The 25,124-nt window shown below is 35.4% G+C and overlaps 2 protein-coding genes across 2 annotated transcripts in view; one reads left to right on the forward strand and one right to left on the reverse strand.

Annotated features, from left to right (window-relative positions):
• rtn1b (reticulon 1b) overlaps positions 1-2,262 on the reverse strand; it is a 28,097-nt gene extending 25,835 nt beyond the window's left edge. The window contains exon 1 of the mRNA XM_026291237.1: positions 2,052-2,262. Coding sequence (XP_026147022.1) covers positions 2,052-2,262 — 211 coding nt within the window. The remainder of the gene's footprint in view (positions 1-2,051) is intronic.
• A 5,206-nt stretch (positions 2,263-7,468) lies between these two features.
• ppm1ab (protein phosphatase, Mg2+/Mn2+ dependent, 1Ab) lies at positions 7,469-14,236 on the forward strand. Its single transcript, XM_026291239.1, has 3 exons — positions 7,469-7,907; positions 8,358-9,230; positions 9,927-14,236. The coding sequence occupies exons 2-3, from the start codon at positions 8,373-8,375 to the stop codon at positions 10,068-10,070; spliced, it is 1,002 nt and encodes a 333-aa protein (XP_026147024.1). The 5' UTR covers positions 7,469-7,907; positions 8,358-8,372; the 3' UTR covers positions 10,071-14,236.
• Positions 14,237-25,124: the final 10,888 nt, after the last annotated feature.

Genomic DNA, 25,124 nt, shown 5'->3' on the forward strand with positions numbered 1-25,124 from the left:
GAACGGCCTGTCTGTATACAACTCAGAAGGCTTTCTGATTTCTGATTGAAGACAACACAGTGGGTCTCTCCAGTACACAACCTACACATCATATATCATTATATGCCTTAAATCAAATAATATTGCCAGTAAGCCAAAGAAACCATGCAAAGATACTGGTGAACTGTTTGTTTTATGAAATCAGGAGGAAATGATCAAGTTTTTATATAGTGAAAGACATAAGAATAACTACATTGCAAGCGAGCACATTGCAACAAGTAGTTGCAGTAATGTTTGCTCTTGCTCTGACTTATATGTTATCAAAAAGATGATGTATTCACATTAAATGCATTCTGTCAGAGGTTTTTTTATGTCTGTCCATTAAATTAATCATGTACAAATGGTATTGCTAAACTTTAATCTAAAATTGTATTATCATAAGTCAAATGAGTAATAGTTACTATGTGGTCTCACCTAATGAATCAAGCTCAATTCATGTTAATATCAACACCAAGAATGTGTTTAACAATGTGATCTAAAAGGCCAAGTAGCACTTCCTCTAAGAGATCATAGGATAGGCTGTCATTCAGAGAGAGATCCAGTCTGATTAGAGGGTTTTACTACAGGAATCTTAATTGAATTCACTTGTCAATGTCAGTCTGGTGACTCAGATACACACAAAACAACTTCTACAAATCTTGTGTGACTCAAGATGCCGCTATAATGAGAAATATGTTAAAGATACTAATTCGAGCTCATTTATATCAGTGCTTTAGTGTTGACATGCATAGGAAAGAAAACTGTAGAAAATGTTCCACATGTCCTTGTTTGGTTAATTAAAAGCAAAAGCTTTGACTGCTCTTGAAGCACTTTTATTGCTTTTTTTTAAATCCCCCTTATCACCTAAAACCATTCCCACATAGGCTTGCTGTTTTATTGCTCATAATGAGGTTATTTTTTTGTTATCCAATGATAACCTCTCCATCTTTCTGATACCCATATGAAAGACAATTACATAATAGCACTTTCACTTAACAGTCTGCAGCAATAAGATGCATCAAACACAAAAAAGCAGGCTTTTCTAACTGAAAAACAAAATCATTTTAAGAGACGTGCAAACCTGAAAAAGTTTCCTATTTCATATAGTATTAGCATTACTTATCTCTTAGATTTCTGTCTGGTTGTAAAGGCTAATTTTGGACTGGTGTTTTATAGAAATGGAGCTACAATGTCATTTCACTAAGTGAAAAAAAACAGACCACATGAAAAAAGACTAGTCTAAACAGCTCTGTCTGTCCTTCAGGTTTCTCTAGTAGCATAATGCCATATAACAGGTTTTCGATCCAAGCCCATGAGTGTTCAAATGACAATGTCAAGTATTGATCTCTATGCTGTAAAGGTTACTGTAAAGTGTCTGGTTTGAAAAGCAGCTGAGGCACAATGATAAAATGACAAAGATAAATATCCAGCAACTGAAGGGGAAACAGCAAGTTATACAACACTGTATTTTGCATTTGCAGTTTTTTTTGGTATGCATAACACTATAAAGAGTAGTTTCATCAATAGGTCTCAGACATAAATTTAAAAACTACATTTATGGAGAACAAATAGATTGCTTATTTTTGTGATATTGGATGAATATATTTAGCAGTTAATACATTAATACATTTCATGAGTAGAATACAAATTATTATTATATTAAAAATATACATGTGGTGTTTACTTCGATTAATAATTTGACTGAATTATTATTGATTCAATAACACACTTAACTGTCACATAGCAACTTTTAGAATCAAAAACACCTTTGATTCAGCTGGATCAGTCTCTAAATTAATAGACTTACTTTGTGAACCACAAATTATCAGCCTACTTTAGTCATGTCAGATTCGGAAACGGAATAAGATTCGTTTCCGAATCAGATTCGGAAATTCAATAAAGCTTGCACTACAGACAGAGCGAGCCAGCAAGCCAAGGTAAGCTGATAACCAGGCCCCGGTCGACAGACAAGTTAAGCATCGAGGGATTTCAAAGTGTTTCATATGAGACGATGTACATTAGAATCACTTTACCGGTGGAAGCAGTCTCCATGACAACAGGGAGCGGCTGCCGGTCGCTGGAAAACTGTTTCTCTTCACTTGTTCCGTCCTCCCAGTCTCTCATCTGCCGCTCCTCTCCCAAGTCATCCCGCCGGGCGGCGGAGGTGCTCTCGAAGCGGTCGATCTTCTTAAAATCGTCCCCATACCAGCTGCTCTCCGAGTCTGCCTCTGGCTTCTCTGACATGTTTGCTCCTTCTGTCTGTGTGCGATGCTCTTCAGAGAGACGCGGTCACTGACTGAAGACAAGCAGGCAAAGCACCGTTCAGACGCTGGGGAACTATCAGAAGTAGTTTGGGCAGGCCCGGTGTTCCGGTGGAGACTCGAGCTGCTGGAAACGGCTTGTTTAGTTCAGCGTTTCGACGATGACGTCACCGTGTCTCGAGCTCACAGTGGCACGCAGCATTTAAACGCACAGAGCTGGAGCTGGCCATAAAATAAGGCTTTCGGATAATAAATGAATTGTTACAATCGTTTGAGCGAATAAACTTACTCTATGGATTGGATTCAGCTTAAATAATAATAATAATAAAAATATATATTCTTAGTAGCCTAGCTACCTACTGTAGCTAAATCAAACACGACTGAATTTACTGGGTGGATCTGAGCATTTATCCTGAAAGTTTCACTCGCTATTAGTGCGTGGTCATGGGTCTTATTATTAGTTTTTTAGGAAATGGTGTCACCTTGTGGTTTCAGAGGTAACTACTTTTCAGATTTTGTGGTTTAAAAAATCCTCTTTGTATGGTAGGCTATAAAGAAAACACTCTATACCTATATTATATGCAACCGAGTTTTATAGTCTTAACTAAATAACTTAAATGGATACTTACAATAGAGAAACTCGGATAATTTTTATTTACTCTTCTTTTATTCAGTTTGTGTCTTTCATTGCCATCTAGTTGCTTAGTCCACAATACAAACAGTGGGTTCACCATAATCCATACTGTTTCCATACATAATCCATAATCCATATCCATTTTCTGTTATATATATTACATACAGAAAGCATTTCATTTACTGTGCTGTTGGAATACAACCAATCCCTGCCTAATTTAAATGATATTATAGCTTAATTAGATATTATTTAATTAGAAAAACGCTCTGTCTTCTATAGAGACAAATCTCAAATGATTGTGTAGTGAAATATGTGGTTATACTCAGATGTCATTTCTCCTCATTGGAAATTATCTATTGCTTTTCAGAGAAATTTACATTTTTCTTAATTTTTGTTATCATGTAAATATAGTTCTTCATTGTTAAATTTTACAGACAGCTATAGTCATAGTTGATGGCTCTTGTTTTTTCTATTATTAGTACAGTGCAGATTTCACTTATGAAAGATGTCTGAAATCTGAAGAAAAGAAATGAAAGCTACTGTAGCTTGGTCACAAATGAATGGAAAACCATGATAGAAGAAATGACAGCAGCAATAGAATGATCTGCACTTAGTCTAGCTAGCATGCAGTGACCTTCCTCTCCATCGCTTCTGAGCAAATCATAAGTGGATGGTGTATTACTCTGCCCTTGGACCATTATGGCTTTTTTCACTTGTTTCATGCCATTAAATGCCCCTATTTAAACTAAACTATTCATTATAACTGCTCTTTCACTGATGAATTCAATTATTTATTTATTTTTGCATTGTGTTTCATTTGACCACTCAACATAAAATTAAAATTATGGAGAAAAGAAATGACGATCCTTTGTATCTGACTAAACTATTATTAAAACTAGAGCATTTAATGATGTGGCATTTCATATTGGGTGGTATTGTTATATATTTATTCATAATTATTCACTATAAAAAAAAAATCTGTTTCTAAATCATTATTATTAGAAGAGTTATTTAATTCAATATTAGTCCAAAAAGAAAAAAAAATAACATGTAAAAACTTATTTCATATAAAGCATAAAATAATTAATTCATATTTTACTTTTATTTATTTTATAGGTGTATTTATATTTCATATAAAAACATTTTTTTGTCTGTTTAATTTTTTTGTTTGTTTGTATAATTATTTATTACATTTAGATATCATGCATTCCACATAATTAATTATTATAATGATAATTATTATATGTATTAATTAATAATCACTTCAATTGTTAAATAATACTGTTTATTGCACTTAGTAGTTACCGCCACATTGTCACTAGGTGGCATCAGCTACCTTTTGAAAAATGATCGTTATAAGGCGCTCATGATCAGAGAAATCAAAATAATAATTACTAAAAATAGTAAATAAATTAAAATAGTTAGTTTTCTCTCACTTCCCTCCTGTGCATGAATAATGAGCTATTCAGTTTAATGGAATATTTGTGTACATTACATATATTATGTATAAAGAAGAAACATTAAAAAAGGAAAGTTAGCTAATTGAGTTAGTTCAGTTTGTTAATTGACTTTATTGCTGTGATAGAGTATAGAGGACATTTTAATGTGTTTGTTTTCCACTATAACTTTGCAATAAGATTACAATATGGTGTGTTAGTAGTTATTAGCAAAAATATTTATTTGGTAAAATTCTGATCTACTCACTGATCTACTTACAATCATAAAAAAAAAAATCTTTTTATGAGAAAAACAAAAACAAAACATACACACGGCTCTTGATGTTAAAGTGAGAATTCCTGTCATAAATAGTAAATAAATGTAATTATAAGTAAAATGTAATTTTACATTAAAATGTACACATTAAAATTTGTGAGTGGTTCATGACAGAAACTTTTGCAAACCTGACAGATACTTTTGCAAACATAGTACTGTCCACCAGAAAAAGAAACCCAATTTAAGATATTGTCAGAGAAGAACAAAGGGAGTTAATCCAAATAATTTATTGTTTTGTTGTTATCATCTTCATATAGAAATAAATTCAGCTGCTGTCAACAGCAAGGTCAGCTGTACTGCTCAATGCACAAACCATCTGAACTTTGTTACAGATTAGAATTACAGCAAATAAGCAAGTGTAAAAATTAGGCCATGGATTTGTGTGTGCCATTTCTCTTGGCCTGTATTACAGCAGAGCTCAGTTGGTATCGATAATCCACTGTGTCTTTAGATTGTAATCCCTTGCTGGAATTAAGGACACTGGAAATGACTTTTACACAGGAATAAGACCAAAAATGATCTTATGTCATTAAGTCTACTAGATCTAATATTGTAGCTGTTCATTTGGGTGATTTCCAGTTGGTCGGTCTCGTCAGGGTTCAACAACAAAAAGAGCTTAGGTGTCTCCTTTTGTTGTTTAAACGGCAGGCATTGTGGAGCAATAGTGAGGGGTCATGTGAAGATTGAATATGGAACATTAATCTCTAATCTTAATGGTAGTTTTGCAATGGCAAAACACTTAAAAATAATTGTTTTTTGTTTTGTTTTTTAAATCACCGATCATGGATTTTTGTATCTTTAATAAAATAAATCATCTTATTACATGCTGGGCCTAAATACAGGCCGAACATTTGTTTATTGTGAATTCATGAGGAGCAAAAAGACAGACACTTTAATAATAAATAATAATAAGACACTGCAAAAACATGGTCATGAGACATAGAAAGTGTGTCATTTTTGTCTCACAAAAAATAACTCTTTCTTTATTGAAAGCTTTTCAAGGCATAAACGGATAGCAATGTGGCTCCTTTGTCCTTGAGAAAAGGTGGAGAGGAGAAAATATGAAAGGGAGAGATTGGCAACAACATTTCAATTACTGCTTGGCAAAGAACAAGGCAACAGCCCAACACAGGTGCAGTTTTCATGATCTCAATGAAAAGCTTGGGAGCTTGGAAGAACAAGACTCAACAGACAAATAAAATGTGTATATTAACTAAAGAGAAATATTGACTGTACTGTAAATGACCTCCAAGGACTTCAGTATTAATATTATATTGTAGTGTCCATTTGTTTTTTTCTAGGCCAATGTTTGTATATCAGTTTCTTCAGGTGTTACCCTGTTTGTATGATCTCCTGAGACAGGAGATGTATTTAAAGAGTGATGACAGTAAACTGTGACTCATTTGCTTAGCCTCACACATTGCCACTTTCACTGCAGCTGTTGTTGTTATTGCTTTAGACAACAGAGTCCAAATACACTGTCTGGAATTTGGAAAGAGTCATCATTGCTGTGGCACATTGTTCTGGATACTTCACCTGTGGTTGGCAATTTGGTAGGCAGTCTGACAATTCAGTGGTAGGTGTTCACATATCTGTTTCTGAGTCATTCATCCAAATTATTCTACTTTCATAATTGTTTCATATCTGACATGCTTCACATGGTCAGAGAATCAAGAAGAGTGGCATTTTTATAGCATATTCCAGTGGATCTTTACTGGTCGGCTGCAACCGAAAAATGTGTTGCAGCAGGTCTGTTCTGATAAAATGCAGCTAATTAAGATAGCAACACAAATATTTTTGTGCAGTGAATTATTGGCTGCAAAGAGCAAGAAACATTTAGGAATTCAATGGATGTTTAGAAAAAAAATTTTTCCCCACTTTTACTGTTTAGCCTATATCATATTAATAATTTTGAATATTGTTGGGATTACACAAGTTATGGTCAAAGGAACTACTATGATTACTATGATACTATGAAAGTGCATTTTGTTTCATTTTTGGTATTGTAAACAATTTTGCTGTGTTGATGTCCAATGTAAAATACTGTCCTGAAGCAAAACCAGTTAAGAACCACTGCATTATTTCTAGCCATAAAAAAAATCAGCATTAAAAAAAGTCTGTTATAGCTTTAGGGAAATATTTGTTTCAGTATATCTTGGAAATCACAATAGCAATCTAATGGGAGGTTACCTCATTCAGGTCTATAATGCTTTTGACATTTAGAGCAAGAAACTACTTACCCTAAGTGCACATCACATTATGAGCAACACACTTAAGTCACCCTGCAGACAGCATATATTTAATGTATAAGAAGCTTTTAATATGGACTTACATTAATGATTAACCTCCGGTTATTGGCATTACAGTAAGTGCATCCTTGTATAGGCCTATATCATGATACAAAAGCATTGTGACACTTACAGACACTATACATTCTGTGTTCATGGGTGGTCAAATGGCATGGTAACATTGCCTAAAACATTCACTTTACTGTTTCTTTTTATTTATTTATTTTATTTTATTATATTATTATTATTTTAAGGTCTATGGTAACGACTGGTCAGTCACTTAACTAATGATCGAGGTTATGGTGATTGCTATGTTAATTCAGTGCTCTGGGCGTTTTGAAGATCATACGTCACGTTTTCAAAAATCATGTTTAAATGTATTTTATACATAAACATATGAAGATTATACGCCATTTAAACATCTGCAGAAAAACTTATAAGCACAGTCGAATGAACGGCTAGCGTTTCTGCTGTCTGTAACATAATGGTCCCTCATTCTTATCAATGGATCTATTTCCAGCCCTCAGTTGCGTGGCAGTGATGATGTAACGCGCACTATTCGCTGCGGCATCCGGGTCCAAACCTCCATCCGCACGGAGAGAGCGAGTTGTTTTGAGCGCGAGGCTCCGGTAGCCCGGCCCCCCCTCGGGAAAACAACAAAAAAACGGAGCCAGAAGTGCTCCACAGCTCAGCTGCGGACTGCTTTAACGGGCTCATGTGATGTATTTCATATGTTTATATATATATTTTTCGTAATCGATTTCTGGCAGTTTTGATGTTAGTTTGCTTGCTAATTGACTAGCCATCGATTGATGGGTGTTTTGACTGTGGACGCTGGTTTATAGTATTTGCTATCTGGCCCAGTTAAGACTCTTAACCGCGGCTTTGGTGCCTCTGAGTTTCTTCCTCCAGCAAAGACCACGAAGAAGCTGGGTAAGTGATATTATGTCAGTCTGACGTACATTAAATGTAGGAGCTAGCCTCTAAATGCTATCTGGCTGTGCAGCATTTCGCATATGCTGATATGGGCAGTGGCTTCATTAGTAAACACATCGCTGTTGCTTAAACGTCATATCGGTTTGTTCATTTTGCTGCATTAGCGTCTAAAAGTCATTTTTTTTTAAGTGAAGCTAAAATCTAAACAAAAGTAGGTTTGTAGGCAAGCATGTTTACTTCGTTGACGTAATAACATAAACATTTATCTAAACAGTTTACTTGCTACTGGAAGCCTGCTGCACCTGTGGCTTATAGTATAAATCGTCATAACATATCCAACAGATGTGTCAATATGTTGTCATTTTGTCAGTGTTGAGTGAATGAGAGTCACGTATGTCATGATGGAGCACCTCTACTCACTTTGTTTTGTGGTTGTGTTTGTGTCAGAGCAAAATAAGAAGAATGGGTGCGTTCTTAGACAAGCCAAAGATGGAGAAGCACAATGCTCACGGGGAGGGAAACGGCCTGCGCTACGGACTCAGCAGCATGCAGGGCTGGCGTGTGGAGATGGAGGACGCACACACAGCTGTGATAGGGCTGCCTTACAGCCTCAGCCTGTGGTCATTCTTTGCCGTCTACGATGGACATGCAGGTTCTCAGGTTGCTCGTTACTGCTGTGAGCATCTGCTGGAACACATCACCAGCAACCCGGACTTCAGGGCAGGCTGCTCAGGGGGTGTGGACTCAATTAATTCTGAGCCCTCCGTGGAGAGTGTGAAATGTGGAATCCGCACAGGCTTCCTGCAGATCGACGAGCACATGCGGGCCATGTCCGAGCGCAAGCACGGGGCGGACCGCAGTGGATCCACGGCGGTGGGTGTGATGATTTCCCCTCATCATTTCTATTTCATCAATTGTGGGGATTCCAGAGCCTTGCTGAGCCGCAAGGGTCGCGTTCACTTCTTCACACAGGACCACAAGCCCAGTAACCCCCTAGAAAAGGAGAGAATCCAGAACGCAGGTGGTTCTGTTATGATCCAGAGGGTCAATGGCTCCCTCGCTGTCTCCCGTGCTCTTGGCGACTTCGACTACAAGTGCGTTCATGGGAAAGGCCCCACTGAGCAGCTGGTGTCCCCGGAGCCAGAAGTGTATGAGATCGAACGCTCTGAGGCTGAGGATGAATTTGTGGTGCTGGCCTGTGATGGCATTTGGGACGTCATGGCCAACGAAGAACTGTGTGATTTTGTGCGTTCACGCTTAGAAGTGACAGAGGACCTGGAGAGAGTGTGTAATGAGATCGTGGATACATGTTTGTACAAGGTAAGGTCAATTGCTAATGGGTCGTTTTTACTTGCATTTAATTCGATCAAAAATGCATTAAAATGCTATTCATACATAAAATTACCATTATTATGGTAGTGTTTTTAATTTCTAAATTTAAATTAATTTTAGAAAAAGAGGTATTAATTGAATACAATGGTCTCTGATTTTAAAATAGAGAGGGAAAAGTCTCTTTATTTAAAAAAAAAAAAAAATTGAAAAGAAAATTTTACGTTGTTGGGCGTCATTTTTTATTATCATTTCTCAAGGAAAAAATCCTGCTTCACTGCTTATTAATATTTGAAAGACTTTTGTCCACCAAAACAAAGTCATGTGGTGCAGCTAACATGCAGGAGCATATAGAGGGGAAAAAAAACAACAAAAAGGAAATCATATCAGACCCCTGTTGATTCTCATGATTGTGTTTCTTTAAAAATTTCAGAAACATTGATCTGTTTATGTCAAGACAAACATTGTTCACATTGTTAAATGTCATGTGGTGTGACTCTAAAAATGTGATGAGATATTAAGTAATTGATCATTTGTAAATAGTATTGTTTAATTTGTAATATCATAAAATGTTATAGAAATGTGTACTTTTTACTTGATGGTTATGACATTTTAGAGGTTCCAACATTGTAATCTATTATTAATCTAACTTGAGCATGCTTTCTGTGTTTATTTGTTTCTCAACAGGGTAGTCGAGACAACATGAGTGTGGTGCTGATATGTTTTCCTGGTGCCCCAAAAATCAACCCAGAAGCCGTGAAGCGAGAGGTGGAGTTAGATAAGTACCTGCAGAACAGAGAGGGCGGAGCATGTAAAAAGACAAGTAAATAAAATATATTATTAAGGCTAAGAGAGAGTTATAGAAGGTGAGCATTTTACTTAATTAGGAGAGTTTCTTAGATGGCAGTTTACACTTGCCAATGAAGTATACGTTACAGTTAACGAAAAATGTCCAATTAACGAATCCCCATATTGGAGAGGAAAGACTCATTGGTACTGTATTAGCACAGTTAGGCCTATTCGGGAACAAATTTAACCAGAGAGAAGTACCACATTGTGAATTTATTTGAGCTTATATTGATATCTAGAGGCCTTTAATTATTTATTGCCAGTATTGAAAAGCACTTACACAATTTAGAGGTAACCTGTAGCTTTACCAGAGGTTTTATTGTAGTGCATCCGAGAATCCTCTACTCCAGCACATGTAACTTAGTCTATTATTAGCTACTGAGTGATGGTGAGTAAGTGCAATTGTAGATTAGGAAAAAGGAATGATGAAAACCCAACATTTGGCTCTGCACTTTTTCATTAAACGCTGCTAAACTTAAAGGCATCTTCTATTAATAAGAGAGTAACCAAATTTGAGATCTCAGTTAGAATACAATGTGGGGGGGGGGGGTTCGAACAGAATTAATACAGAGTGTAGTTTTGCGTTCTGTTTGTGACTGTGGGTTCTTCAGATAGTTGTTTTCATCCACTTGTACAAGCATGTGTTTAAGTCTGGCACCCGTTTCGTTTGCATCTTTCTGAAAAGTCAATCTAAATGAGAGTGAATGTCAGGCCTCTACTGCTGATTACCTGAAATTGTAGCTGACTCTACTGTATGTGGCCTGATGGTGCAGTTTTGCCTACAGCAGTGGCCGTGAGCATTTTAATCTGCATGATTCCTGTTCTGTAATATGGAACATTGTTGCCTTAGTCCTAATTTACAGTAACTACCTTGATTAGAATCGATAGGTTAGCACTTGGCATCCAACCTCAACCGCTTGGATGAGTAAAATTAAATCCATTGGACACATGGTACTGAAAGCATGCACTGTACCAATAGCACGATAAGTTGTGTACACCTCCTGCATGTACGCTACATTAAGAAAAAAACAGGGATAGATCTTATTTCAAATTAAGTTGGTCTGACATAAGTTTTAAACTTTGTACAGTATACATTTGTAACCCCTTAAAAACAGCTTTCAAGTGAATTGAACACAGAATTTGAAAGGTTGTGTCAATGTATTACAAAAGTTGTTTACTACGTGTTGCCTCAAACAGACACTTTGTAAAATTTTTGGTTTGTTTGTAACTATTAAGAAAAACTAATTTAGTTAGGAAATTCTTAGTGCAGAGAGTAGTATTCAGCCTGCCTGCACTTTTTGAGATATAGATCCTTGTTGGTACATTGATTGAACATTTATAGTAAAAGGTACTCCGCTTTTGTGTCTGTAAAACCCAACTGGAATTGGCTTTTTGTCCTTCTGTACCTAAGATTTTGGAAGCCTTTCATTCAATTTTTTAACCCTTTAGACTTGTCCTTACATGGCGTGACTCAACAGGATTTTAACGACAAGCAATTTGTCTAATGTTTTTCAATCATTTTAATCAATTACGGTCCAAACTTATAGAAACCAATTGAAAACTTTGGATCTCATTAACTTTCATAATGTGGACAAAAACACCTGGCACTTTTTTTTTTTTTTTTATGTAGAAGAACATTTAAAACATCACTTTGAGGTTTGGAGTAAATGACAGTTAAAATTTTTGGGAGAACTATCCCTTTTAAATGAGGCATGCAATCTATCACAAAACCTGGCTAATCAGATCAGCTCCCACTGTTTCAGAATATGTGAATTTGTTCTGCCTAGTCCATGTTTTAAGTTTAGTAGATATGAAGTTGATATACTTGAGCAGTACTTAAAGGGATAGCTCACCAAAAAATGAAAATTACCCCTTGATTTACTCAGCCTCATGTCATGCTACTCTAAGTGTATGTGACTTTCTTCTTTCAGACAAAATCAGAGTTATATTAAAAAATATCCTAGCCCTTTCAAGCTTTATAATGGCAGAGAATGGGCCAATGTAAGTCCAATAATGTGTGTCCATCCATCATAAAAAGTGCTTCACATGGCTCCTGGGGGTTTTTGCAGGACTAGCATGTTCTCCCTGGAGCTCACATTATGCCTATGTCCTAAGTCTTGCACTGGAATGCCACTCTCTCGTGTATCCATGACCACGTATGACAGTTAGTGCAAACTAGAGATTATGGTTTAGAGTTTTAAATATGGAAATTTTTCTTGCATATGCTTCAGGGCCTTTATAAACCCACTCTGGAGCTATGTGAAGCACTTTTTTTATAATGGATGAATGCAAAAATTCAAAATCTCAACCCCCATTCACTTCCATTTTAAATTTGGGAAGAGGTTGGATATGTTTTTAATATAACTATTTTTAATAAATGGCTTTATTTGTCTGAAAGAACAAAGTCAAATACAGCTAGGATGGCTTGAGGGTGAGTAAATCATTGGGTAATACACATTCTTGGGTGTATTATCCCTTTAAATCTAGTCAGTTTTCAGTGTGGAGCTGTGGACAGGTCTACCAGTGCACCACAACAGAAAAAGAAATGACATTACCAACAAAATTGCACCTTGTTACAGTAACTTATTTTTTGCCTACATTAGTTAACCATGGGGATCTCGGTTTAGCAAAATGTCCCTTACAACACAAAGATCCCACACATTCTTCACATGTCTTTGTATTACCAAGAGATATATTTTAGCTTTAAGATGTGTTTAACTGAATGAAAAAGTGTGCCTGCTCTAAGAGAGAACTTGATTGTAGGTCATTCCTGTGCCATATCGGTTTCATTTTGCTTGGGTTTGTTATTGTAGCTCCTCACTGTTTGACATAGCTTGATAATCCACTGTTTATTAAATTAGCCTTAATTATTTTCGTTTTGATGAGGCATGTTTGTATACCTACAAAGAGTGACAAGGTTCTTCTGGGAGAGCCTTTATTTGTGCCTGCCAGTGAGTCTATGGCCAGTTGTAGCATTCAAATTAACTTTCAAATTCACATAAAGTGATTTTGTTTGTTTTGTAACATTATTCTACTCAAGCATAATTTTAGCTTGTGCATTCAGTAGCACATTTGACCCCTTAACAGCAAGTGCCATGCAAGTGATTTTAAACCATTCACTTGAGACTATAGCTGCACAAAGCACAACCCAAACCCCTAATGAGTCAAGTATGGGGTGGAAATATTGCCTTACAGAAAAATTTAACAGGCATTAAATGGGCCATATAGTATTGTAGGAGATTGCCTTGATTTCTAGCACTGTAGCACCATCAAACTGAGATGTACAGGGAAAGAAAATGTCAACCTCAAGTCTGTCCTTCTACAAAGTTCATTGGATTTCGAGTAAAGCAACCAACTGCAAATAAAACACATCTTTGTGACACATTGGATAACTTAAAAGAAAAAAAAAATCTTCTGCAGTATGAATCAAAAGGGCAAACATAGCCCATTTACTGTCATATACTTGCACTGTGTTGTGCTGTTGGTCCCTGTGTGTCACTTCTGTCTTTACCTCTCAGGTCCAAACTGACAAGCAACAGAGGACACTATTTATTTGAATTATTTATTGTCTTTATACTGTAGTATTTTATCTTTTTTGATTGAAACTGTCCATGCATTCCATTTTCTTTAGCCAAATAAGCACTACTAATGCAATGAAAATCGTATGTTCTTTTCTCCTTGTATTTTTTGTTATACAGTAGATCTGTGTCATAAATAGTCTGTTTAAACTGATAGCTATGTGAGCTCAAATGCATCATGTCTTGGGTTCCTCTACAAAAAGTAGTTTCTTCACATGCTGTTCACGCTTTTCACTATTCTGTCAGAGTAGATCGGTCCAAGGTTGATGATGTGTAAGGGGTTACAATCTATGATCGGTCCTTTCTTAACCCAGCAGACTGTTTGTGTCTGTGTTTGTTCAATTTTACCTCTCAGAAGGTAACAGTTTTATAAAGCTCATTTTGAAAGATTTTTTCAACTACAATTTCATAGAAAAGTATTTCAGTATTAGAGGGTGAGCACCCAATATTTTCTTTCTTTAGTTTTTATTTTTGTACATTAGCACCCAGGTATTAGCAATGTAGACAAACTGTGATCTTGTCATTATTGGCTGTCAAAGATGATTCAAATAAAATTATTTATGGAAAAGCTGAATTTGTGAGGTGTTTTTTTATTTATTTATTTATTTATTTTTTATTCAGAGAAAGATATTCAGTTAAATTGAAAATGAATGTATGGGAAACAGATTTAAAAATCCGTGGTTGCCAGATTTTTACCTTAAACAACAATATAACAACATTTTAAGATTTACCAATTTACAAAATTCCAAAAAAGTTGGGACTCTGTACAAATTGTGAATAAAAATAGAATGCAATGAAATTGTGAATAAAAATAGAATGCAATGATGTAGAAGTTTCGAATTTCAATATTTTATTCAGAATACAACATAGGTGACATCAAATGTTTGTCAATTATGTTTTGAATCATTTTTATTTTTCACTTCTAAAAACTACATTTAACAACATTTTTCAGTAAAATTACATTAAATGTCATTCGATCAGATTTTCAACATGTAGCTATATTGAAGGAACTTACCGTTAACCAGTTAACAAGTCTTTTTTTTAGTCTTTTACCATTAAAATTACATTTTCAAGTCAGTTTTAAAGACCAACAAAATCTGAATGAAAATATGCTTTATTTTTGGCATAGAGAATGAGTCATGGTGGATGTTTAATAGGCTTCCTGCAGTGGAGAAGCAGTGACTCACATATTGGCGGCTGTTGATTTTGGCACTCTTCAGCATGTCAGTATCTTTTCCAGCTTACTTAGTTTTGTTAAATGTGTTCCAGTGTAAGTGCTGAAATAATGCCTGTAGTGTGATAAGAGTACTGCAATTAATGAGTGAACTGCTTTAAACACAGAAATCTCTCAGGTGAAGGACTGTTTGGGTTACAGGTCTTCTTTTGTGTGTGGCCTCTAACTCCGCCATTAGATTTTTTCCTCTTGTAATAGAAAATCTTGCTGCATTTCTTTATCTTACTTTTTCATTGCCTCTCCATACTTCTCTTTTCCCCTTTAAATACTGACCTGACTAAAATTTTGAGATGGAGGCTCTGTTATCACTGTTTATACAATTCACTGAGGGGATTGACATTTTCCATAATGCCTTTTTTCTAGATGCCTGTTTCAGACAATTTTTTTTTAATGATTATTATTAAAAACTGAAAAACAATTTACTATTTATGTGTTACATAAAGTGCATTAATATCTGCATGATCTATATATATATATATATATATATATATATATATATATATATATATATATATATAGGCATCATGCTTATATGCATGTTGGTTTATCCATATCCCTAGAAGCAAGTGTGCAGGTTGTGTAAGGTTGTGGCCAGGTAAACAGACCTATTTACAAAATATACCACCCAAAAATATTGCAGGACTTAATAATAGGTTCTACTAGTTGGGTAAATGTGATCTTAGAGGCTAAAACAAATAAAGGTTTGTTTTAGTGGAGCTAAAAATGATGTTAACAGAACAATAGTCCTTACAAGGTTAAGGCGAATATTAACTAAGAATTTATGAGTTGGCATGAAAATATCTGGTGGCATTTTCATTTCTGGTGAAATGAACGAAGACTTTTTGCCCTAACCCATTTGCATTGAATCGATCAAGTGAAGTCTTTTACGTTGGTAAGATTTCAAATAAATGCTGTTCCTTTGAACTTTCTTTTCATCAAAGAATCCTGGAAAATCTATTGTGTTTTCCACAATTGATTTTGACATTGATAACAATTTTAATATTATTGTTAATGTGTATTATAAATATTGATAAATGTCATCAAATCAGCATGATTTCAAATGGATCAAATGAAACTGAAGACTGAAGGAATGGCTGCTCAAAATTTGGGAACAGGTATAAATTACCTACATTTCAAGTTTTTAAAAATAGTTTTAAAATAGTTTTTTAAAATAGTTTTTAATTTCAGTTTTAATATTTCATAATATTACTGTTTATAATTGAAATTTTTAACAATCTTCCCTAAGATACTTATCTATTTATTTTTAAATATAAACCTTAAATGGCAGTGTGTATATTCTTTCATGTTCTCTCCCAATCAGCCATGAAATAATGCTAACATTGAGGATGGCTCAGCTTGCTATGAGTCATAACTCACTATTTGCTGAAAAGGTCAAGATCAAGGAGTCTTCATAGTGAGGTGAGTTTTATATTCCTTGTAACAATTCTTATGTATAACCAGGATTCTTTTATTAAAGTGTTGTTAGGTTATTTTCAGTATTTAAAAATTACTGTGCCATAATGATTGTTTAGCTATTGATTTTTGCATCAGCTTGAGGCAAATATTTATTAATAATATAAAGCAAAAAATCTTTACAACCACCTCTTTACAACCACTTCACAACTTCAATGTGACATGCTCACTGCCATGTGACATGAGGTCAAGCATTATTTCTGGCACATGGTTACATAAGGCTTTGGAACTAAAACAAATCATCAAGCTTGCATACCATTAGTAACAATCTCCAGCAAACCAGAGATGCCTTTACTCTAACTGTACTGACACTTGGTGATTTGGCCAAATGCAATGTAGATCCTTTTTTTCTTTTTGTATTATCAAATTGTATTCACTACTCAAACCTGAATTCAGCACCTTGAGATGCATAAAAATGTAAATAATTTAAAGCTGTTAAATGCCCTTTTTTCATAAATAAAGTAGAAGATCTCTATTCAGGGCTGTTTGTGTTGAGAGAAAGACAAAAGCAGTAGAGAAACAAATCCAAAGACAGACTCCTGGCCTTGCTCTTCTTGTTTGACCTTCCAAAGACCAATTATGCAGTGATTTATAACCAGAGATCTGCAACCTCTGGCAGCATTTGTTGGTTAATAATGAAGCACTGTGTAACCGGCTGAATCATTTAAACTTTGACCCTCTTATATAAACATGGGGATATTAATCTATAGCCACAACATCCTCAGAGTCTTAGTCTTCCTGATGGATCAATATAGTATCTCAGACATTCTGAATAAGTTTTTTGTGTGCTGCATGAATGTTAAGGTAAAAATTCTGATTCCAAGACACATTAATTCATTCCCACTTCACAGGTATTCATTACCAGTCTCAGTGTGAAGTAATGGATGGTCTTTATAAACCTGTGTATGAATGTTTTACTGTGTGAAGTTCTGGTGAGTTTTAACCAAACCCATAGTGCATGTGTGCAATGTTTTTGTTGTTTTTGCTTGTAATGGGGAATTTACAAGCAGTCACATACATAGGACATTATTATTATTATTATTTTTATCTCTATCTTTGCATTCTATTCTGAATTTTTTTATTTTTATTATTGTTATTATATGATATGATATTATATTATATTACAATTGGTCTATGACTTATGCTCTATGCAAGAGTATAAAAAGGTATTTCTATAAAATCAAAAATGTTTGTTTTACTTCAACAAAACTCTTCCTATTGTTTGCTTTCTCTGTTGTGTTAACATTGAACAGTAACTGTTGTCTGCCTCTTCAGATATATTGAGTGCTGGTCAGTTCAGAGCGTCATAGGAATCATCCTGCATCTGTTTGCTGACCCTTTTGCTTTGAGGATCAAAGGAAGGGTCCCTGGTACAGAGAGCATAAAATAGAAACAGCTTTGCTTTGAATGTGTGCTGGTGATGTCTGTTTTGAGGCTTAATACTGTATGCACCTGTTGGTTAAAATGATTTTTAATAATATAAGCAATGATATAAATTCTAATAAACATTTGTAATATATGCATGAAAATCATTAATATTTATGTTAAAACTGTTATTTGTTATGAATTAGCTTGTACAGGTAAATTGAAAAAAACTGTTTTGGCATGCATAGGGCCTTTTTTTAGGATCCATCAGAAGAGCACACAGACACACAGCAAGGCTCTGGTTTAGAGCTGAAGCCCCATTCACACCGCCAGTGACCCTGAGCGACAGAGCAACTAAATCCCATTCCTTTTCAGGGAGAGCTGGCGACTGATGAGCGACTGACCGTTGGCGAAGGAATGTGGGGCGAATTTCGCGAGCAACAACCAATGGGAGTGAAGTCAGTGGAGAGCACATGATTCATCTGCTGTAGTGGACTGCTACGGAGGTAACTAGTGACCTCTACAAGCAGCGAAAAAGTCACTGTCGTTGTGAACAGGGCTTGACACTGGGGAGCAAGTTTAGTCTATCAGCTGTGTCCTTGAAAAAAATAGTTTTATCTGAGAAACACATTTTCAATATCGCATGCAATGCCATGTTATATTTATATATAACATATTGCATGTTATATAAAAAAAAAATTCATTGATTTTCATTGAAATAGTAGTTTGAAACATCATATGTTGACATCTCTTTTATTTAATTTTTTTCATTTATTTACTTAACAAAAGAGTTATCATAAGGGGTAGCACCGCTGAAAAACAAACTAACCAATTAATTTAGGGAATTATGAGTAAATCATATTGTGGATGGTTTTCTGTCATATTCATATAATAATTACTGAATAATAACCGAATGATGCGTCGACAGCCATAGTTTGCCAGAACACCCACCATACACCAGTGGAGAGGAGAAAGAGTGATGAAACTAATCTGTATTTGGGGATGGTTAGGAGGCCATGATGGTCAAAGGCCAATGGGATGCCAGGGTTACACCCCTCCTCTTCTTCAAAGGATATCCTGATATTTCTTTGCCATCAAAATAAATAAATGAATTAGAAATTATTCTTGGGGTAGTGGCCTATGAATACAATGGCATGGATTAACAGGGCCAAACCCAGCACTATTTTAATTAATTATTATTATTTATTTATTTTATACTGGATTGTATAAAATAATATTTTTTTCTTTCTCTTATTAGAATATGTAACTTGATTAGATGTCTGTTGTTGTTTTTTCCTTGTTTTATCCTGAATGGATGTTATGTTATAACATATGAAAATTAAATACAAATAAATTACACTCACACAAAAAATGCTTTTTAAATGTATTAAAACAGAAGTTATTTGAACCTGTAATGATAGTTCACAATATTACTGTTTTAATTTAAATAAATGCAGCTGTGGTAAGTGTAACTTTAAAACTTTTCAAATTTTACTGACCCCAAACCTTTGAACAGTATGTGCCGAACTCATCGAGCCTAATCAAGTTCTGTTATGTGAATAGTGAATCTTCAAATTCTCTCTCTCTCTCTATATATAAACAACATTATTTAAAATGCAATAAATTGTATATTTTATTTAATCAGCATTAGAACTTATCACTTTATTTTTTGATGCTAAAATGTTTGTTATTAACTTCATATTTTGTTTGTCCATATTTTTTTTTTTACCAATATCAGCTATTCTTCTGTAATTTCATGTGCAATAATAACACCTGACTAATTGAATATCAGAGCTGATGCATTGTTTGGTTTCCTACTTTCAGCACAAAGCCAACTGGACACCAAACAAAAATGTAACTGTTAGTTAAATTGACATTGATGACCTTCCATTATTCACAATTTGCTCTCTAGAGAATGTAAATGGGGCCCCTGGGATAATATATGTGTGGTGCTGCGGTTCTCTGAGGACCCCTTTGTTTTCAGTATCACTAATGAGGATAAGATCATCAGGAGTCTCAGCCTCGCGGATCAGCTGACCTGGACGTGCCTGTCTAATTACAGCATTAGCAGCTTCACCGATCACTCATGCATGATACGCTGTGCTATCTGGAGCTCCAGGCAGCCATATGGCGGCCTAGTGAGGGGTGGTTAGCTTGACTTGACACTCCCCCTGGAGCGATCGGAGAGAGAGAGAGAGAGAGAGAGAGAGAGAGAGAGAGAGAGAGAGAGAGAGCATAACAGTGCAAACAAACTTGGATCAAAACAGAAATACATTTTTTTTTTTATTTTATACATTACTTGTATCCACCTTATTCTGACCTGGAGTCTAGGTGCGACCATTTTGACTGTGATTTGACTCCAAATATGTTAGCTGTAGCCTACAGTCCTTATGCTGCTTAATATTGCAAATTGGTATTTGTTATAAAAAAAATTAATTCAGTATCATAATCATAAACACAAAGGTTCGTAGCGCCAATAGTTTTTACCTTCATATAGCCTACATAGCCTAACTAATGAAGCGGAAGTCTCGCACATTCAAAGGAAACAGTTTACTTCCGCAATGCAAAATATGACTGATGGAATAAAATCAATTGAATATTTGAGAGTGAATGTATTCCATTCAGAAACCGTTCATATTGTATTAATTTTTCCATTTATTAAAGCCATATTACTCCTCCCACATGTCTCGGGAACCGTCAGACAGCGCTACCATCTCCTGTGGCTAGAGGGCGCCAGAGTTTTTCTCATCCTTGGGCTGTCTTTATCTTTTCACCTCTCCTCTGACTTGTTAAATGGATATTTGCCTCTTTTTGTGTCGCTACTCCGATTTATTTTACTTTCTCCTTGACATGTGAAAGTGTTTTATTTAACGATTCTTTATGGAGTAGCCTACCACTGAGAACAAAACCATGCTTTCCCCTTCTCTCTTTCATTTACTTTTCTGCATAAATGAGATGGCCCTCCTTTTAAGTAATTCCATGGCTTGGTGTGATTCAATATAGGTGGGTTTTATGTGCTTGTATAGATATGTTCAGCCTTGTTTAACCTAAAAGGCGCACTATTGAAGACTGTTACTATAACGCCTCAGTGCCTTCTATACAAATATTTCACAAGATTTAGATTGACTGTAAGCTTTACACTGAGACAAGGTGAAGTCAATAAAAGCATGTTCAATTTACATTTCACGTAAAGAATAGATTGAAAAAAAATGCATATCAAGATATTACGTTACTGCGGAGGTAACATTGGGAGTGAGAGGGGGAGACAAAAATTAGATTAAGGCTAGCATTCTCATTATGCTGAACTGCTGTTTAAGAGAGTGGGCGAGAGAGGCTAATACATTATAATTGATGTTTACTCTAGACTGTTGCCTTTATATACAGGCCACATAGGTCCTTCATTAGCTGCAGTGCATTTTGGTTAAATGGAAGTTGGAATATCTTCACCATTGGATTCACTTTCCCCTACTGCAATGGGTTGTACTAACTGCATTCATATCTATTGGTTTACCCTTTTAAATGTCTGTATACAAAAATATAACCACATTACACTCTTTTTTAAAGCTCTTCATAATATATACAAATCCTTAGACATTTAGAACTAAAATATAAATTTCTCCTGAAATTGTGATTCATCACTAAACATGCTCATTCCTTAATCTTTGTCTTAATCAATTTTTTTTTCCAATTAATATACCTATTCCTTTTAAATGTTTTTTTTTTTAATTTAAATGTAACCAAATTTTTAAACTGAATGCCCATTGTTTATTTCATTTCATTTCATTGAATGCATTGTTTATTTCATTTCATTTCATTTCATTTTAATTTATATTTTATTTTGCATTTTTTCAGATTTTATTGTATTTGACTTAATCATACTTTTAAGTAGGTTATTATAATTTATTTTTATTATGAACGCCTCATTTCACAGCTCTATTTGTTATTTGCAATACCAATAAGCCAGACTTCCATGGAAATGTAAAATTTGACTCAACAAAGGAGATGTATTCACCCGTCAGTCTTTAGTCTGCTTTCGACAGAGGCACCATGTTTTGTTTATGCATTAAAACTGATGCTTCTGAAACAATAGTTATCTCGACACTGACAGGAATAAGAGTAAAGTTTGATGTTCCATGTTCAAATTAGTTTCTAAACGCAACACAGGTTTAAGGTAGGCTGACTAAGATGATTGAATTTATCTGCTGTGAGTTTGCAGCATCAATTCGGTTTATTGTTACTCTTGTTTATAACCGAAATGTGTGTGAACCTAACCACATTAAAGAGTCTGAAACAGAACTGACAACTGTAATGTGTTGATTGAAGTGTGAATTTAGTCCTAGTAACTTCATCAGACAGTAAGGCCTGAGGTATAGGCCTATAATATTTTATTACTTATAAAATGACAAACAACAACAGAAATTCTGAATTTATCATTATATATTTAAAAAAGCTTTGTTTGTAAGTAATCACAATAAAGGATTAATTTGAATCCATTGACTCTTAGATGACTATTGTTTTGGCATGCCGGCAAAAAAAAAAAAACTCTTCACTTACAAATAAAGCACCTTTACATATTAAAGGTGCTCCAGAGCAGTTCTTTTCATATTCTGCAGAGATTAACAGGCACTGACTTCTTTAGATCTCATCATTCATTTCATTCCATTAGAAGAAATCTGAATACATTTTCTCTTCAATTAAACATCAACAAACCCTTGTGCCATGGCAGCACTTCTGCTTGGAAAAGTCAAAGTTTGGTGGGGTGATCCTCCCCTGCACCGCACTCTTTAAAACCAGCCGTATCAGCAGTGTGTTGGCCCTTGCTAGGGCTGCATGTGTTATTTAGCCCATGTCATCATGCTCTGTTTATCTCACTGAGGCCATTAAGTGTGACTAACGCGGCCATGCAGCAGTTAGCCTGCACCACCCTGAGGCCCAGGGATCTGATGTCAGCCCTCTCTCCTGCAGTTTACTTCCAGTCTTGGGATACATTATATCATTTTAATGGAGAATGGGATGAATGTGTATGTGAGTGCCTCGTTTACAGTGTATTTTGCCTATGTATTTATTGTGCTTGTATGCCTATTGATTGCCAGTCAGCTGGCACCCTGACTCCAAGCCAAACATTATCAATGTCTAATTCAAGGTCAACAATGAAAATGATTGCACCCAGATATGACCTTTCACATGGTGGTGACCCACTGACTTTCAACTTGCTCTATATATCCATGAAACACCTTCAGTAGCTGGCGGGGATTGCTTCCTCTATATCTAGTTCTGCTAATGTTTTTTCTTTTATAGCCATTTTTATGCAACTGCTACATCCCCGCCTGCAGCTTCACCCAGACTGTTTAAATTGCCCAGTTCATATTTAATATCAGTTGACCTCATTTTGCTTAGCAGAAACATAGGCTGCATTTCTAAGGGTCTTCGCTCTGATCGTTTAAATTCACTTCGGCTTCCTCCGCCTTTTATTTCTCTCTTTACTATTTGACTGTAGGCTAGCAACAGCTATTGTTCCGGATGATGGCCCATGTTACACGTGTCTGAATGAAGTCAAGCACATTGTTTCCACTTTGACTTCAATTCTATGTCTCTTTCTAGTTTTCCTGTGAACGAATGTGATGAAATAATCCTGACAGGGACGTGACTTTTGCACATTGTGTCAGAGAGGAAAAGATTGAGGTGCTTTCGAGCCTCTCGCGTGCTCTGATGGTAACGGAGGAATCTGTTACAGTGCTTGCTGGGTAAAAGAGCTTGCTCTATGTTTCCCCCCGAGTCACTGGGGTGCCATTAAGAGCCCTCCTCCTCATGCATGAGACAGAGGGAGAGAGCGCGAACGAGCGGCTTGCGTAACATGCGGCAGAGCTGCAATGCAGGCAGCTGACGAGGGCAGTTTGTCCACGCTCCACTGAACCACAGCTGCGGTCCATCTGGAACTGGGCTGGCATTGTCTGCTCTGCCCGCATGAGCCCGCTTGAGCCTGGATGTGACTGACAGGCCACAGAAGGGTTAAAGGCCGCCTTATTGAGCACGCTGATGAGCGGGAGATGAGCAACAATATTACTGTTGGCTGCAGGTCATGCTGAGTAACATATATGAGAAAAAAATAGCGTTCACATTCTTTAAAGGTTTATGACTCAATCTTTTTTGTCTGAATCCATGTATTTATTACAAAGTGAATGAAAAATGCAATTCAGTGACTTCAATACATCTTTTGTATTATGAGCATATTTTTAATTTCTGCATTAAAATTCGTTTTGATATTGTTTGGGGGCATAAAGTAAAAAAAAATGTTAGCTGTATTGATATCATAATGAAGAAACTAGCCTAATTGAAAGATTAAATTATTAAAACGAAAACCCTTTTAAGTAAATTGCCATTTTTTTTCTTAAAAAAACTAAACTAAACAAATGACAAGCACTGCAGCAGTTTTGTTAAAATATTAATATTTAAAAAAGCTTTTGTCTGCAAAATAAAAGTCATGTGGACAGACCTGTGAAGACCCTCATGAACATGTCTCTTAAAATATCAGATAATTTATCACATATACATTTAACATATGAAGAAATTAATAATAATTTATGAATACTAATTTAAGAAATGAAACAGAATAGGGGAGATAGGTTGCCAAATCACATTCAGTGAAGTCACTGCCTTCTCTTTCACCATCTTTTATATATCTCTGAATTTATATATCACTGTCACCTCTAACATTAATATTATGTTAAAAGTGCAGAATTAATTTTTCATGCTCCTCCTGCAGAGGGCAAAATATTGACCCCCAATGTTACAGCAATGCTGCATTAAGCATTGCTCTGGTGTGTTTCCTGCTCCTGCTTTCCACCATTCAGGCATGAACTCAATACTGATTGATTCCAGTTAAATGCACAGTCTGAATAGTCCTCACACCACACAAAAAGACAATCTCTATTCATGTCTGTCCAAGCTAACCACTCGCAAACAAAAAAAAAGGGGAAAAAGAAAGTTTTCAAAAAAAAATAAATAAAATAATAATAATGAAAATCTGAACAAGGAATAGTGGCCTTGATATTTGCAAAATACTTATAATGTTTTGTTATACAAGTACAGCTCTGCTCTGTAGAAGAACTGTTTGAATGAAAGTGACTTCCACAGAGATGCGTATGTAAAGTTGAAATGGAACAAATATTTTAACTTTAAAAAAATGCAAACTCATTTAAAAGTGCAGAGAGCCCTAGTTTCACAACAAAAACAACAACAACAACATTTATTGGCCAGGTATGCATAACATATAATAAAAAAAAAAAATTGCCGGTATGAGGCAACGCTCCACTCCCACCCACTCAACCACCACCACCACACACACACACAAAGAGATATTACACAATTACATTGTAGAATTTAAGG

This window comes from Carassius auratus, chromosome 20 (assembly GCF_003368295.1).
Source record: "Carassius auratus strain Wakin chromosome 20, ASM336829v1, whole genome shotgun sequence".
Taxonomy (NCBI): Eukaryota; Metazoa; Chordata; class Actinopteri; order Cypriniformes; family Cyprinidae; genus Carassius; species Carassius auratus.

Coding starts and splice junctions, on each gene's coding strand:
- ppm1ab (XM_026291239.1), top strand. CDS start 8,373: ATGGGTGCGTTCTTAGACAAGCCAAAGATGGAGAAGCACAATGCTCAC. Junction 9,231..9,926: donor TGGATACATGTTTGTACAAG/GTAAGGTCAATT, acceptor GTTTCTCAACAG/GGTAGTCGAGACAACATGAG.